The 16,187-nt window shown below is 38.8% G+C and overlaps 1 protein-coding gene and 1 non-coding gene across 2 annotated transcripts; both read left to right on the forward strand.

The window, feature by feature from the left end:
- Window positions 1-692: 692 nt before the first annotated feature.
- Window positions 693-763, forward strand: Smp_tRNA_01134_Pseudo_ATG.1.1. The gene has a single exon. It is a non-coding gene (tRNA).
- Window positions 764-5,117: 4,354 nt separating this feature from the next.
- On the forward strand, window positions 5,118-10,216 carry Smp_170430 (putative d-amino acid oxidase; the record flags this gene model as incomplete). The annotated part of the gene is made up of 4 exons (XM_018795288.1): window positions 5,118-5,442; window positions 6,225-6,596; window positions 8,672-8,814; window positions 10,058-10,216. The coding sequence occupies 4 exons, from the start codon at window positions 5,118-5,120 to the stop codon at window positions 10,214-10,216; spliced, it is 999 nt and encodes a 332-aa protein (XP_018649615.1).
- Window positions 10,217-16,187: the final 5,971 nt, after the last annotated feature.

A 16,187-nucleotide genomic window follows, 5' to 3' on the forward strand; every position in this document is an offset into this window, starting at 1 on the left:
TGTGCATCTTATGAGGACTGCCTTGATATTACCTGAAGTCACAAGCTTTATAAGCAAAAATGGATAGTGGCTAGGACTCAGTAGGTAAATGGATATCACGATAAGGTTTGAAGCGAGCGATACTGGGTTCGAGTCCCGGAGTGAACATCAAATCTGAGATGTAGGTACATCCAGCTGACGAGTCCTGAATAGGATGAAGCATGCGTCCTGGATCCCATTGCTAGTCACTACTCATCTTTACATAAAAGGCTTATGACAAGGCAATATCGAGGCAATACGCACAGTATGCGCATATACCAATAAGCGACTGATCAATTGCAGTCCTAAACATCAATATTATATTTGAGAAGAAAAATGACTAGTTTCTTTTATCAACAGATATATACTACTTATTAATAGATAATGTTATGATCTCTCTTATTATAATCCATGCAAACTTATTGTTTAGTAGTCTTGGATACTACTTCGCTCGAAAAGTCCCCATATCAGAACACTGTTGAACAGTAATATAATTATATTTCAAATAACAAGATTAGATGGAAGTATGAATCATAATGAGGAAAACGTAATCACAATTGATTGATCACCGGATGGTGATCAATGTCATGCGTGTCACGTCCTTGTTAGTGCTGATCGAATGCTATCGATCAAGTTGCAATGTGGCGACTAGTCTAGGTTGCTTGACTAGGTGGCCCGAATAGCTCAGTGGTAACGTCTCTGACTATGAAGCTGAGTGACGCGGGATCGAATCCGTTAGGGGGCACCAGTTCCCTCAAGATTACAGGTACACCTTGCTGACGAGTGCCAAGTAGCACGAAACCCTGGTCTAGGGTTTCCTGTTGACCACCTCCAACCACCATCTTATCTCGAGGAAAACGTAAGTATATTTAAAATTTTTACATAAGAAGATTCAAGAGTCTTCTCCAAGTATCCGATAGTACTAATTGTTTGAAATATAGTTAATCACCGAGCTTCAAAACAATCCTACACAGAACACGCTTTATCTAATCTATATCTCACTAACAAATAGTATACACTATTCAGGCTTTTCTATTCTTAGAGTATATATGGACGTTTACAACTAGATATAAAGAAAAAGAATGAATGAACGTTATTTTATGATCATAGATCAGAGGGGGTTTTGTGGAGAATTTAGTATTTTCATAGTTGAAATCATGAGTCAATTGAAGCTAGACCACCAAGGAAAACCTGGAAGCACTGCTTGACAGCCGTTTCGTCCTATTATGAGACTCCTCAGCAGTGTGCATCCACGATCCCGCCTCACGAGATTCGAACCCAGGACCTACCAGTCTCGCTCCAGAACCCTTAACCTCTAGACCACCGAGTCGGCCGGCATCCAACGGTGTTAATGTCTAACTTCATTCTAACTACATTCCTTACATTTTATGATCACTCTGAAGATATCTGATTATTATATTACACCACTACTCGATTGACCCCCAAATGCCTTGATATAGTCGAGAGTGAGAAGAGTCAGCTATACCTCTCGAAATCCTCTCACATAGTCACTCGTATACAACTACTGACAGAAAAGTCCTACTCACTGACTTCTCACAGCGTTACTGTTGCTCACGAAATTGAGAGGTCGAAAAACAAATGTCCGGCGTTTTAACCAAGTTGGTGGAGATGGAGGATCCACCTAGCACAGTTTGGAAACCCTCATTTCAAACCAATGATGCATATGGGCTCCAGTACCTTGAGTGAAAAAAGGTGTATGAACCAATCGTTGGTCACTGATTACCATGTGACTGCATCTCCTTACGTTGCTCTACTGTCTTGTGGATTAGACATTTAGATCAAAGGCTCCAAGTGTGACCCCACTAAGAAAACCACTTGCTTCAACTTGGGTACTCAGGAAGTATCATAACCGATATACAAATTAAGTGACTTGTATAGCGCATATGTATTTGGTACCCCCTTTATACCAACATTTATATGTTTAAATAAATAATTAACTTTTCTTCGATCTACCAACCTTGTTACTGTCTTAATGAAAGTTTTTCACTAGACAACTAATTATTAATCGTAAGATTAAAAACATAATAATCAACAATAATCACTAATTTACTGTATTATGGATTTGATTCTTTACAACCCACCGTCCCCCTTCCGCTCTTCCATCTCCTTTAACCAAAATAATCATTACCCTCCCCCCCTTTATTGTATTATCATGCCATATTAGTTCATTTTACTGGTTTAGTCTCGTCTGATCTGATCCGTTTGAGGTCAAAAGTTTTTGATCCATAAAATTGTTTATAAAATTTATGTATGTATGAATTTATGAATGATACATAGAAACTTATGATAAACATTAGATCTATATATTCATTGTATTGTATTTATAGTTAGTATACAGTTTATCTAGTAAATACATATTCTAATTAATGGATAGGTTACAATTTGATTATTTTTCATAGTTTAAATCATGAGTCAATTGAAGCTAGACCAACATGGAATATCTGAAAGTACTGGATAGCCGTTTCGTCCTATTATGGGACTCCTCAGTGACAGTACGCATCCACGATTCCGCCTCGTGAGCGAGATTCAAACCCAGGACCTACTAGTCTCGAACCAGAGCATTTAACTGATAGACACTTTGATTAGTTGAATATTTATACGAAATGGTGATTGGAACTAGTCAATAGGAAATCCTGGAGTTAGGTTTCATGCTACTTGTCACTCGTCAGTAAGATGTACCTATAATCTTGTAAATACATCTCAGTCCTACAGGAGATTAGTTGTTGTTTAAATCATCATTCTAAAAGAATATATTAAAATGAAATGGATACTGTTTGTATTCTACCACCTTAACATCCTAACTCATTTGGTATTGTTTTACCTAAATCTTCCCAGTGATATTTAGGACGGCAATTGATCAGTCACTTATTGGTATATGTGTATCCTGTGCGAAACTGTCTCGATTTTGCCTTAATTCACGGTACTGGGTTCGATTGCTGGAGTGAACATCAATTGTGAGATGCAGGTATCTCCAGATGACGTGTCCCAAATGGGACGAAACGCATGTCCTGGATTCCACTACGAGCCACTATCCATCTTTACTTAACATCATATTGTCTAGTAGTAATCGACGTGTTATTACTATCTGATACACCGAATTCAGGAGCGTAGTACAATTTAGCTTCATTTCTGTTTTTCTTATGATTCAATGACTAACATATGAGAAGGGGTTTTTTGTGGAGATTTTAGTAATTTTATATAGTTAGAATCATGGGTCAATTGAAGCTAGACCACCATGGAAAACCTGGAACCACTGGACGACCGTTTCGTCCTATTGTGAAACTCCTCAGCAGTACGCATCCACGATCCCATCTCGCAAGATTCCAATCCAGGATTTATCAGTCTCACACTGCAAGCGCTTAGCCTCTTGAACCACTCATCCAACTGGCGTCCAACGGTGTTAATGACTAACTTCAACCAATATACAAAATTGAGCAACCGTCCACCATTGTCTTCAGCGACTTACTATCCCACAGCAGACTTGGTTGAACTGGTTGACTAATATGTGTTTATAGATCAGAAAGGGTTTTGTGGAGATTTCAGTATTTTCATAGTTGAAATCATGAGTCAATTGAATCTAGACAACCATAGAAAACCTGGAAGTACTGGACAGCCGTTTCTTCCTATCACGGGACTCCTTAGCAGTGCACATCCATGATCCCGTCTCGCGAGATTCAAATCCAGGAACTATCAGTCTCGCGCCAGAGCACTTAACCGATAGACCACCGAGCCAACTGGCATCCAACGGTGTTAATATCTAACTTCAACCAATCCACGATTTTTGAGCAACCGTTCACCAATTGTCTTCAGTGAGTTGATATCTCTACAACAGACTTGGTTGAACTCCACTGGTCATTGCTTCCCATTAGAATTCAAGGAAACATTCCTTACAGTCAGTCACTAGTGAGCATATGATTATAGATCAGAAGGGGTTTTGTGGAGAATTTAGTATTTTCATAGTTGAAATCATGAGTCACCATGGAAAACCTGGAAGCACTGAACGGCCGTTTCGTCCTATTATGGGACTCCTCAGCAGTACGCATCCACGATCCAGTCTTGCGAGATTCCAATCCAGGATCTATCAGTCTCATATGCGAGCGTTTAGGCTCTTAAAGCACTCAGTCAACTGCCATTCAATGGTGTTACTATCTCACATCAAACCTGGTTGAACTGGTTGACTAATATGTGTTTGTTATGAAATAAGTTTATCTATCGATGTATATACATTTTTCATTCTTACTGACATTGTTTGCCAATTTATCCGTATTCGTATTCAGTTCTAGTAAATGTTACTGATTATGAAATCAATACATTTCTAACTATCACTTTATTCCTCTTCACCTAGGCAACCAATCAGATTTCCAATATCAAGGTCACTGATAAATGTAATCACTAAGGCCTTAAATAATTCTTAACTTATAAAAGGAACGAATGAATCCATTAAATTAGAACACTGATTAAATCCAAATGAAAGTTGGTATAATTGGTTCTGGTATAATTGGTAAGTTTATAGTTAAAATCATGAGTCAATTGAAGCTAGACAACCATAGAAAATCTCGAAACATTGGACGGTCGTTTCGTCCTATTATGAGACTCCTCAGCAGTACGCATCTACGATCCTATCTCGTGAGATTCCAATCCAGGATCTATCAGTCTCACATTGCGAGCGCTTAGCCTCTAGAACCACTCAACAAACTGGCATCCAACGGTGTTAATGTGTAACTTCAACTAATCCACGAACTTGAGCAATCATCCACCATTATCTTCAGTGACTTACTATCTCACAACAGACTCGGTTGAACTGGTTGACTTATATGTGTTTGTTATGAAATAAGTTTATCTATCGATGTATATACATTTTTCCTTATCTTACTGACACTGTTTGCCAATTTATTTGTATTCATGTTATCTAGTAAATGTAACTGGTTATTAAATCTAACTGTTATTTTATTCCTCTTCACCTAGGCAACCAATCAGACTTCCAATGTCAAGGTCACGACAAATGTAGTCACCAAGGGTCTTAAATAGATCTTATAAATGGAATGAATCTATTAAATCAGAACATTGATTAAATTCAAATGAAAGTTGGTATCATTGGTTCTGGTATCATTGGTCTATCAACCGCATTAGCAATTCAAGAAAATTATCCAAATCTAGAACTGATTATTCAAGCTGATAAAAAAGATGTCATGGTAACTAGTTATGGTGCAGCTGGTATATTTAGACCAGATCCAAAATTATTACCAAGATCTAATGATGATGATTCATTTATTCACTGGTGTCATCTTGGACATGAACAATATTGGAAATTAGCATGTAGTTGGGATTCATCTGAAGCTGGTGTCTATTTTCATCCAACTTATCAATTATCAGAATATTATGAATTTGATATACCATTTATAAGTAAATTATGTGGGAAAACAATATTTTTAGATGAAGAAGAGGTAAATAAAACTTTACTTTTATTCATTGAGATCATGAACTGATCAATGTTAGATCATTATTGAACACCTAGAAGCATTGAATGGCTGTTTTGTTCTATTGTGGGACTCCTTGGCAGTGCTCATCCACGACCCCGCTCACAGGACTCGAACCCAAGGCCTTCGGTCTCGTGCGAGAATGCTTAACCTCGGGACTACTGAGCCGGAATTCAACGATGTTAGGTTTCGAATCCTTTGGATGGGATCATGGATGCGCACTGTTGAGAAGTCCCAACAATAGGATGAAACCAATGTTCAGTGCTTCCAAGATTCCAATAATGGTCGAACACCAATTGAACCGATCGATGTTAGATCACTATTGAAAACTAAGAAGCATTCAACAATCGTTTTGTTCTATTGTAGGACTCCTCGGCAGTGTGCATCCACGATCCTGCCTGCGGGATTCGAACCTAGGGCTTTCAGTCTCGCGAGAGCCCGAATCCAATAATGTTAAGAAATGAAGGTCCTGGTTTCGAATCCTGTGAGCGGGATCATGGATGCGCACTGTTAAGAAGTCCCAACAATAAGATGAAAGCAACGTTCAGTGCTTCCAAGCTTCTAATAATGGTCGAACACTAACTGATCCATGATCTCAATCAAACACAATCATAATCTCTACAACCCTATACTGAAAACTTTTGTCCTTATTTTATTGCATAACTTTATAGATTCATTCTATTGGATTTGCTGAACATATTAAATCAGCTTATTATTATACAACATGTATTATAGAACCACGTTATTATATGAATTATTTATTAAAGAAACTTACAAAATTGATTCCAAATGATCATTCCATTTATAGTGAAAGAATGACTAGATTTACTTCATCCAATGAATTATATAATTGGGCAAAAGAACAAAAGATCAATGTTATTGTTAATTGTACTGGTTTAGGATCAGGTTATTTATTTAATGATCCAGAATTAAGACCAGTTAAAGGTCAATTAGTACGTGTTCAAGCACCATGGATGAAATTTGGATTTTATTTTGGGGTAAGTAAATGTAACTATATATATATTCTGTGTTCTATGTTTGTGGTGGGAGGTCTATGCTCTTCTACGAGGAGTGACAGGCGTAAGTAAGTAGGTAAGTAAGTTTTATCTTTGATGTGTTCATGAGTCTACACTATAATGAGATTGTAAACTTGTATGGAATCGCTATCTAATGTTTCATATTTCTGAGTGGTATTTCAAGTTAGGTCAATCTCTGAAGAATACTATCTAAAAAAATTAAATCAATCTCCAGAATCCTTCCCCCCTTCTCCGTCTATATACATATAAATTGTCAGTATTGTTGAGAAGACTTACTTACTAACTTACTTACGCCTGTTACCCCTCGTCGAGGAGCATAGGCCACACACCAGCATTATCCATCCAACCCTGTCCTGGGCAATCCTTTCCATTTGTTATTTATCCTTTTCATATCTGCTTCTATTTCCCGGCGTAATGTGTTCTTTGGCCTTCCTCTCTTCCGCTTCCATTCACCATTCCAAGTTAGGGATTGCCTCATGATGCAGTTTGGTGTTTCCCTTAATGTATGTCCGGTCCACTTTCAACATTTTTCCTAATTTCCTCTTCATCTGGAACTGGTTTGTCCTCTCCCATAAAACGCTAGTGCTGATAGTATCTGGTCAGTGAATGTCGAGTATTTTGCGTAAACAACTGTTTATAAATACTTATACCTTCTTGACGATGGATGTAATAGTACTCCAAGTTTCATCTCCGCACAGCAGGACTGTCTTGATGTTCGTATTGAAAATTCTCACTTTGAAGTTGTTTTGAGTTCCATATGTTCTTCAATTGTAGAAATGCTGCCCTTGCTTTGCCAATCCTCGCCTTTACATCTGCATCCGATCCTCCTTGTTTATCAACGATGCTTCCCAGGTATGTGAATGTTTCCATCTCTTCCAGAGTTTCGCCATCAAGTGTGATTTGGTTGGTGTTTTCCGTGTTGTATTTGAGAATATTGCTTTTTCCTTTGTATATGTTGAGGCCTATTGATCCAGAGGCTGATGCTACATTTGTTGTCTTCATCTGCATTTGTTCGTGTGTATGAGATTGGAAGGCTAGGTCATCTGTGAAGTCCAAATCATCTAGTTGTTGAGAAGAACCATACAATAATTACTCCATTTACAAAGTGTCAATCAATCGTCTCAAACTTCATTGTTCTTTCGTTTCCATGTCAGTCACTCTCTGTTCTCGTTCTCTTTTAGTCGATCTTCTTAATCTTTTACCGCCGGATATTTCACTTTTGATTGATGATATATACTACTTATATCCGTCGACATCAGTAGCAAATGCCACAACATCAGAACAATTAATAAATTAATATACAACAATAGATTTTCTTTTTAATGTAGAAGCTTATTCTCAATGTATAGTGTAACTATTGTAAGTTCTCGTTTGTTCAAGTTTTATAAGCTATTTGTACACAAGATTACAGCACATTTTAGATGTATATGATGACGGCGGTTGCATTGATTTCTTTAAATGATTTATTCTAAATAATTGAATTCATGAGTCAATTGAAGCTAGATCACCATGGAAAACCTGGAATTATCTGACGACCGTTTCGTCCCAATGTGGGTCTCCTCAGCAGTGCACATCCATGATCCCGTCTCGCGAGATTCGATCCCAGGACCTATCAGTCTCGCGCCAGAGCACTTAACCGATAGACCACCGAGCCAACTGGCATCCAACGGTGTTAATATCTAACTTCAACCAATCCACGATTTTTGAGCAACCGTTCACCAATTGTCTTCAGTGAGTTGATATCTCTACAACAGACTTGGTTGAACTCCACTGGTCATTGCTTCCCATTAGAATTCAAGGAAACATTCCTTACAGTCAGTCACTAGTGAGCATATGATTATAGATCAGAAGGGGTTTTTGTTGATGTTTCAGTATTTTCATTAAACAATAATTTGTTCATTTTAATAAATCCCAATTAAACTGAACCTTCTATCTCTTGTCCATATCAAGTCTAAAACATTTACATTAACCCGTTATAACTAATCATATTTAAACAGTTGATTTAAATTATTCTCTCTTATTAGCGTGATGATACATATTGTTATACAGGCAAGGAAAGTGTAATACTTGGAGGATTTCGTGAATATTTACCATCAGTTTTAAGCAGACCTTCAACAGATGATGATACAATAGTATCATCTGAATCTACAAAAAATATTCTTCAAAGAATTGATAATACATGGTATGGAGGATTAGGTCAATCATCAATAGTTGAAGAATGGACAGGACTACGACCATTTAGACCATCTATAAGATTAGAAGTAAGTTTTAAAGTCAATTAGTATTGTTTGTTTGAATCCTCCCATCGATGTGTTAGGACTGTAACGGGTCAGTCTCTAATTGGCATATATGCATACTATGCGTATTGCCTCGACATAGCCTTAATTCACAAGCATGGTAAGCAGAGATGGATAGTGGTTAGCATTGGAATCCAGGACAAAGCGCCTTTCGTCTTATTTGGGACTCGTCAGCCGGATGTACCTGCATCTCAGAGTTGATGTTCACTCTGGGACTTGAACCCAGTACCTTTCGCTTCAAACGCCATCGCGTTATCCACTCATCTACTGAGTCCTGATAACCACTTGCTTGTGCAATGGGGTGAAGTTTCAATTCACTTAGTATTGTTTGTTGCAGTCCTAAACATCAATGAGAAGATTCAAACAAACAATACTACGTGAATTTAAACTCAAATAACCGTTCTAAGATCCGAGATTATATGGATGAAAACGATTTAAATGGTTAATACATACTGTCTTTATAGTTCATTGAACAAATTAGACAGTTTCTAAGAGCATCGTAAAATGATACGGTGAATCGGTTCACACACAGTTATGTGGGTCAGAGTAATTTTGCACTTGTTTTCAGGAGAATCAAACACCATCCATACTTTCACGTGACAACCCAAACAGTACAGTTCAATCCTGTCCCACAGGAAAACCAGACACTGTATGTGCTTCATCGCTACAATCTGAATGGTACAGCTCAATCTTGTGGCGCAACCACACAGGTACCAAGCACTCTGATTTATCGTTCGCACCATTCACATGCGCATTCACATCACATGTATAATTGTTCCGATCAGTGATCGCGTAAATCAATTATGCACAGCATGAACAGGTCAAAGTTGACCCATTCCGCTCACACGACAGTTAAACTCATTAATGTTAGCAATGGCGATATGCCTTACAATGCTTCAATGACAATAGCCCTTGAGAACACTGAAAAGCAACCACCAGTATGAATGAAATTGGTGAACCAGCAAACGAACTTTTCACATGAACAGCCAGCAAAACTTGCCAAATTAATACCAAACCATCCACAATGTCAATGACGAACCTTCATTCTCACATAAGACCTTCAGCTCTACATGACCATACAATCAACCGGTACAGTTCATTATTTCTAAAAGCATAACACTTCATTTCACCCCATAGGGTACTTTTGTTTAATAACGTATTTTTTTCCTTCTTCCTTTATTTTCGAATATCAAATAATCACTATAAGATTGATTGGTATCAACCTGAAATTACTTGTCAACCTTTACCAATTATACATAATTATGGACATGGTTCAATGGGTGTTGCATTAAGTTGGGGTACTGCAATAGATGCTGTGAAACTTTTTGAAAATGTATTAAAATCAAGTGGAACTATTCATTCATAACTTTATTCTGTGTAGTTCTATTTATTATTGTAAACCAATTATATTATATGGTAAAATACAAGTTGTATCAACTCCTTAGATACATAATACTGCTAATTTCAAAACAAATAAAGAACGCGGAATATTCAAAAAACCGGGAGTTAGAACAGCATATTTTGTCATGAACTGAAGTAAACTGGGAATAACTAAACAATCAGGGACCATTTGATTTCACTTCCATTTTAGCTTGTCACTCCCTAGGATTAGGTAGATTAATAGTGTATGTGATCTATGTGAATGACTGTGATCTAACAGTGTTGGACGGGGATGATGCTACTTATGTCTTCAGATATAAGTATTATGTAACAATAATAGAAAGTGGAAACACTGGTAGAAGGAGATTATGAAGGTCGAATAGAAGAGAAAGGGAACAGAGAGTGATTGGTATGGATAGGAAGGAACAATAAAGTCTGATACAGTCGGTGGATATTTTGCAAATGAAGTAATTATTTTATGGTTCTCAGATTTTATCATGAGAGTCTGTAATTTGATATTCAACGATATTTGGTTTTCCCAACTTGTGTTCTTGACTACTATAGTAGGGCTTACCGACTCATGTTCGAATTACGTCTCGCGGTTGACATCTAGCGTGAACTACTTTTACGTGGTGTCCATGTACTGTACTTACTTTGGTGATTTCATAAAACAAACATGGTATTGGTGAGACTAAATATATGTACAGCGCAATACCCCATCCAGCTGATCAATCTTCACCAGCCATCCTTGGCCTTTACAGCTTGATAAATTGGTTACAGATTAGCAACCTGTTATTTAAAGTATAAAACGTTCAGCCTGATGCTTGACTTGTTTAGGGTTCGGTAAATTTCCACTAGTCACATGTGTGTCAACATTCTGTGTTACACTGAATGAACCTGATTAATTTAAGATCGAAAAGTTAGCATGAGAATTCATACCATAACAGAAGCTATTTCAAAACTGTTTGAAGATAAAACTGTGAACTATTTGATGAGGACTCAATGGTTTAAAAATAGTCATGGAACAGAGAAACGAATCCACGACATCGAATATTATACGTGTTTATGGGTCTAAACGTTATCGGAGCACCATACTGAGATAAAGCTGTCATCCAAAGCATCTGAGCTATCAGCCGTTTGATAACTTATTTTAGTTTCTCACTGGAAACTATCCCAAAACTTGACCAATATTTTAAAAATCACTAAACTGTTAATTCTTTGACTGGGCAGTACGTTTAGGTTGACATAAATGTCAGTTTATAACGTTTCCACATAATATATAACTACTTTGTTATTAAGAGTTATAAAAAATACAGCAATATTGAAACAAACTCGGAAACCAATTTGATATAAAAACCTCCCATCACAAAAGCCGACCTGGTGATACCGTCGATCGTTGTTGATCTGTGCTAAAACCTGCTCAATTATTTGCCTACTTATGTCATGCAGTGTAGCACTGTGTACACTTCAGTCACTTATGTTGTCGCAATGACCAGAGTGGAGTGTTAGTTACTTACTTACTTACGCCTGTTACTCCCAATAAATCATAGGCCGTTGACCAGCATTCCCCAATCTGTACTGAGCCTTCCTTTCTAGTTCTATCCAGTTCTTGTTCATTCTTCTCATGTCTGTCTCTATTTCTGGGAGTAATATGTACTTTGGTCTTCCTCTTCTCCGTTGACCTTCAGGATTCCATATGAGGGCTTGTTTTGTGACGCATTTGGATGATTTCTTTTATCCGTGTCTTATCTACTTCCAGCGCTTCTTCCTGGTTTCTTCCTCCACTGGAATCTGGTTTGTCCTCTATCACAGTAACTTGTTGCTGATAGTGTCTGGTCATCGGATCCGAAGTATTTTGCGTAGACAACTGTTAATAAACACCTGTATCTTCTGGATGATGGCTTTCGTAGTTCTCTAGGTATCCGCCACATATAGTATAACTGTCTTAACATTTTTAACAGAGATGGATAGTGACTAGCAGTGGAATCCAGGAAGCGCGTTTCGTCCTATTTGGGACTCGTCAGCTGGGTGTACCTGCATCTCAGAGTTGATGTTCGCTATCAGGACTCAGTGGCCGAGTGGACAACGCGATGGCGTTTGAAGCGAGGGTACTGGGTTCAAGTCCCAGAGTGAACTTTCTTTGCTGACGAGTCCCAAATAGGATGAAACGCGCTTTGTCCTTGATTCCACTGCTTGCCACTATCCATCTCTGCTATCCATGCTTGTGAATTAAGGTATATCGAGGCAATACGCATAGTATGCATATATGCCAATTAGAGACTGACCAGTTGCAGTCTTAACAAAATCGATGGAAGGATTCAAACAAACAATACCAAGTGTCTTAACATTTGTATTGAAAATTCTGATATTGTTGTTGGATGACAATAGAGTTATGGATTCCATTCAATTGATCGTTCCACAATGATCCGTGGAGTTGCGATTTGGTCTGCACACGACCTATCCTTACGGAATCCAGCATGTTGGTCTCGAAGTTGGGCGTCCACGGAATCCTTCATCCTGTTTAACAATACTCGGTTGAAGACTTTTGCTAGATTTGAGAGAAGAGTAATGATCCTTTAGTTATCGCACTTGCTGAGATCGCTTTTCTTTGGTATCTTGATCAGAAGTCCTTTTTTCCAGTCTATTGATACTTGTTCTTCGTCCCAAATCTTAATGAAGAGGATGTGAAGTATCTTTGCAGTTCCCGCTACACTTGCTTTAAGTGCCTCCGTCGAGATGTTGTCTGGTCCCGCTGCTTTGCCGCTCTTGATTTATCTAATGGCCATGCTGATCTCTTCAATTGTTGGTGGGCCAACATCAATTGGGAGGTCCGTGGGTGCTGCTTCGATGTTGGGTGAGTTCAGTGGAGTTGGTCGATTCAAGAGTTCTTTGAAATGTTCTACCCACCTGTTTCGTTGTTCTTCAATGTTGCTAATAACCTTGCCTTCCTTGCTTTTCACTGGTATTTCTAGTTTACGGTAATTTCCAGCAAGTATCTTTGTTGTATCATACAATTGTCTCATGTTTCCCTCTATTGCAGCCTTTTCCGCTGTCGTTGCTAAATCTTCCACGTATTTACGTTTGTCGGTTCTGATGCTCCTCTTCTTTTGCTTGTTTACTTCTGTGTATTTGGCTTGTGCCTTGGCTTTTTCTGCTCTTGTCCGGCTGGTATTGACTGCTGCCTTCTTGTTCCTCCTTTCTTCAATCTTATTCAGTGCACCAACAATGATCCATTCCTTGTGGTGGTGCTTCTTGTGGCCCAGCACCTCCTGACATGTTGAAATGATCGCCTCTTTTGATCTCTTTCCACTTGCTCTTCATAGTAGTTCCCTCTCCATTGAGTAGATCAAGAAAGGCATGGAACGTATTGTTGAGGGTTATCTTGAATTTAATGAGTTTATCAGTATCCCGAAGAAATGCCATATTAAAATTTTGTGATGTTGTCTGCCCCGTTATCTAGTGCTTCTCAAGTTTTCATTTCATCTTGGCGACCAGCAAATGATGATCTGATGCTATATCAGCTCCTCTCCTTGTTCTCACATCCTCCATCGTCCTCCTGAACTTTTTGTTGATAATCCATTCGGTCCAGTGAAGTCCATGTAGTTTTATGATCGCCTTTATGTGAGAATAATTTGCCGTCTATGACCAGTTTATTGAAGGCACATAGGTTTACGAATGTCTCACCATTTTCGTTACTTTCTCTCAGTCCATGTCGTCCCATGACGTCTTCATTTTCGGAGTTTTCTCTTCCAGCCTTGACATTTAAATCTTTCATCAGAATTGTCAGGTCGCTTGTTGAGTACTCCTCGACGATTGACTGTAGCCTGTAGTAGAATTGATCTTTAATGTCTTCACTGTAGTTGTTGGTAAACCCACGGCATTGAACGAATTTCATTGTAATGTCCTCTTTCTTTGTTCTGAAGGAGGCTTCGACAATCCTAGGCTCATGAGATTCCCATCCTATAAGTGCAGTCGGTGCTTGTTTGAACAGCATCAACTCCTTGTGTATGTGGGGAATTTTATTCCTCATGGCCCGAGTAAAACAGAAGCTCCCCTGAAGGTAGTCGTTGTTGTCCAACTTGCGTCCAATGTGCTTCACTGACCCCATGCGCTTCCAGGTTGCATTTCCTCACTTCTGCAGCGATTTGGAAGACTCTTCCGGTCTCCCACATTGTCCGGACATTCCATGTACCTATAAAAATTGTTACTCTGGTTGTTAGAACGTGCATCGGTCTTGTGACTTCCGAATAATCTTGACTTTCATCATGAGGCGTCATTATTGTTCCTTGAACTCCCAGGGCAGAGTTTGAATGGTTTGAATTACTTTTCCTGGTTAGCCTTTTTTGACGGGTTGGTGTTCTACAAAATGTGGTTGCTAACCCCTTGCACAACACTCCTCATTTATCCGGGCTTGGGACCGGCAGTGGCTCCCGGAGGAGCTACAGGCGGAGTTGGAGTGGTAGTTAGAATTAAGTATTATAAGAAATCATTCAACCACACTGTTCATCAGAACTTTCTTGACGCTTTTAGATTTAGCCTTTGATCCCTATTATCGAGCTACGCATTCGTTGTGTTGATCTTGGATCGAGTCGATCAAGGATCCTGGTTGCGTCTCTTAGTCACGTTCTCTGTTCAGATGGAGGAAGTTTCAGTCCATTCAACGATTAGTCAGATTGTACTTCAGCATCCCTGGTTCTGACGAAGGTAGTGAATTAACATTTCAAGTTATATTTATGTTAATGACATTATTGGGAGCATAAGTGGTGATTTATTTGGTGTGGATAGTGAGTTTAACTCGATATTTATTATAGATATGTTGCACACAAGACATCCTATGTATGTTCCCAAATGTCCTGCGGATGATTCACTGAAGATTCTGTTTACCGACCTCCGATAGTCTGACGTAATGAAGTTCGCGTGCCTTGCAACGTTGACGCCGATAAAAATACCAATGACATTAGGTCTGTAGTGATAGTTGAAAGGCAACGGAATTTTGCTACCCGTCGTTCGACGAACTTAGAGAGAGGGTAAGAAGTTTTTTGTAGATAAACAGAGTTTATTCTCGGCCTTCTACAGAATGTTGGAAAAGCCATATAGAGCAATACATGGCTAGGATTTCCCCACTGAAAGCGATATACCTTGATTCCTTGTCTTGCAGCCGTCTCGGGAAGAATGTAGGCTTATACGTGTTATTTACTCATTGTTGTAATACTTCAAGCCCATGGACTGTTCGATGGCAGAATGATTCCTAGACCTATCATGTGATGGAATGTTTTAGTCAACCTCGGCTTTTCGGGAGCTGGTCGGCGTGCTTTCAAGAATACAGATGTTCCTGTATGTTGTGATGTGGTGTGCAACATTGCTGGTACAGATCGAGGTACCTATCAAGTATCTTTTGGTTAAATGGGTCGAGTATGTGCCTTACAGTGACTGCGGATAATGTACAAACGGAAAAGGAAGTTACACAAACAGATAATTTACTATTACTATCTACTAACTTCTGTTTGTGTGGGTCGATGGGTTGATTATATTGTTGTGGCAGATCTATATCAATGATTGGCATAGAAACATTCAAAACCACGATACTCTAGCTTGAGGTTTTGCACTGACCCACATTAACATAGACATATCGACTACAATATATCAAGCCAGTTATTAGGATTTGGAGGAAGGACAGTACTCTCTGCGCTAGTGTCGATGAGGTGGTGAACTCTCGTAGTCATATCAGTGATGTACAACAGACGGCTATATTCGCCGGCTACGGTTGCCGTTAAAGCGTGACAGCTTGAATTTTCTGGAGGTTTTTGTGTCAGACAGTTTAGAAATTGAGAAACTTCAGTGTTTTCTTCAAGTTCTAGAATACTTACCCTGTCTACTGTGATACCAACATCAATCTGGGGAATCTTCCTCTCGTGATCCAGAGATAGATCTTTTTCGTGAAGAAATCCTTTGAGGAG

The sequence above is a fragment of the Schistosoma mansoni genome, chromosome 2 (assembly GCF_000237925.1).
Source record: "Schistosoma mansoni strain Puerto Rico chromosome 2, complete genome".
Taxonomy (NCBI): domain Eukaryota; kingdom Metazoa; phylum Platyhelminthes; class Trematoda; order Strigeidida; family Schistosomatidae; genus Schistosoma; species Schistosoma mansoni.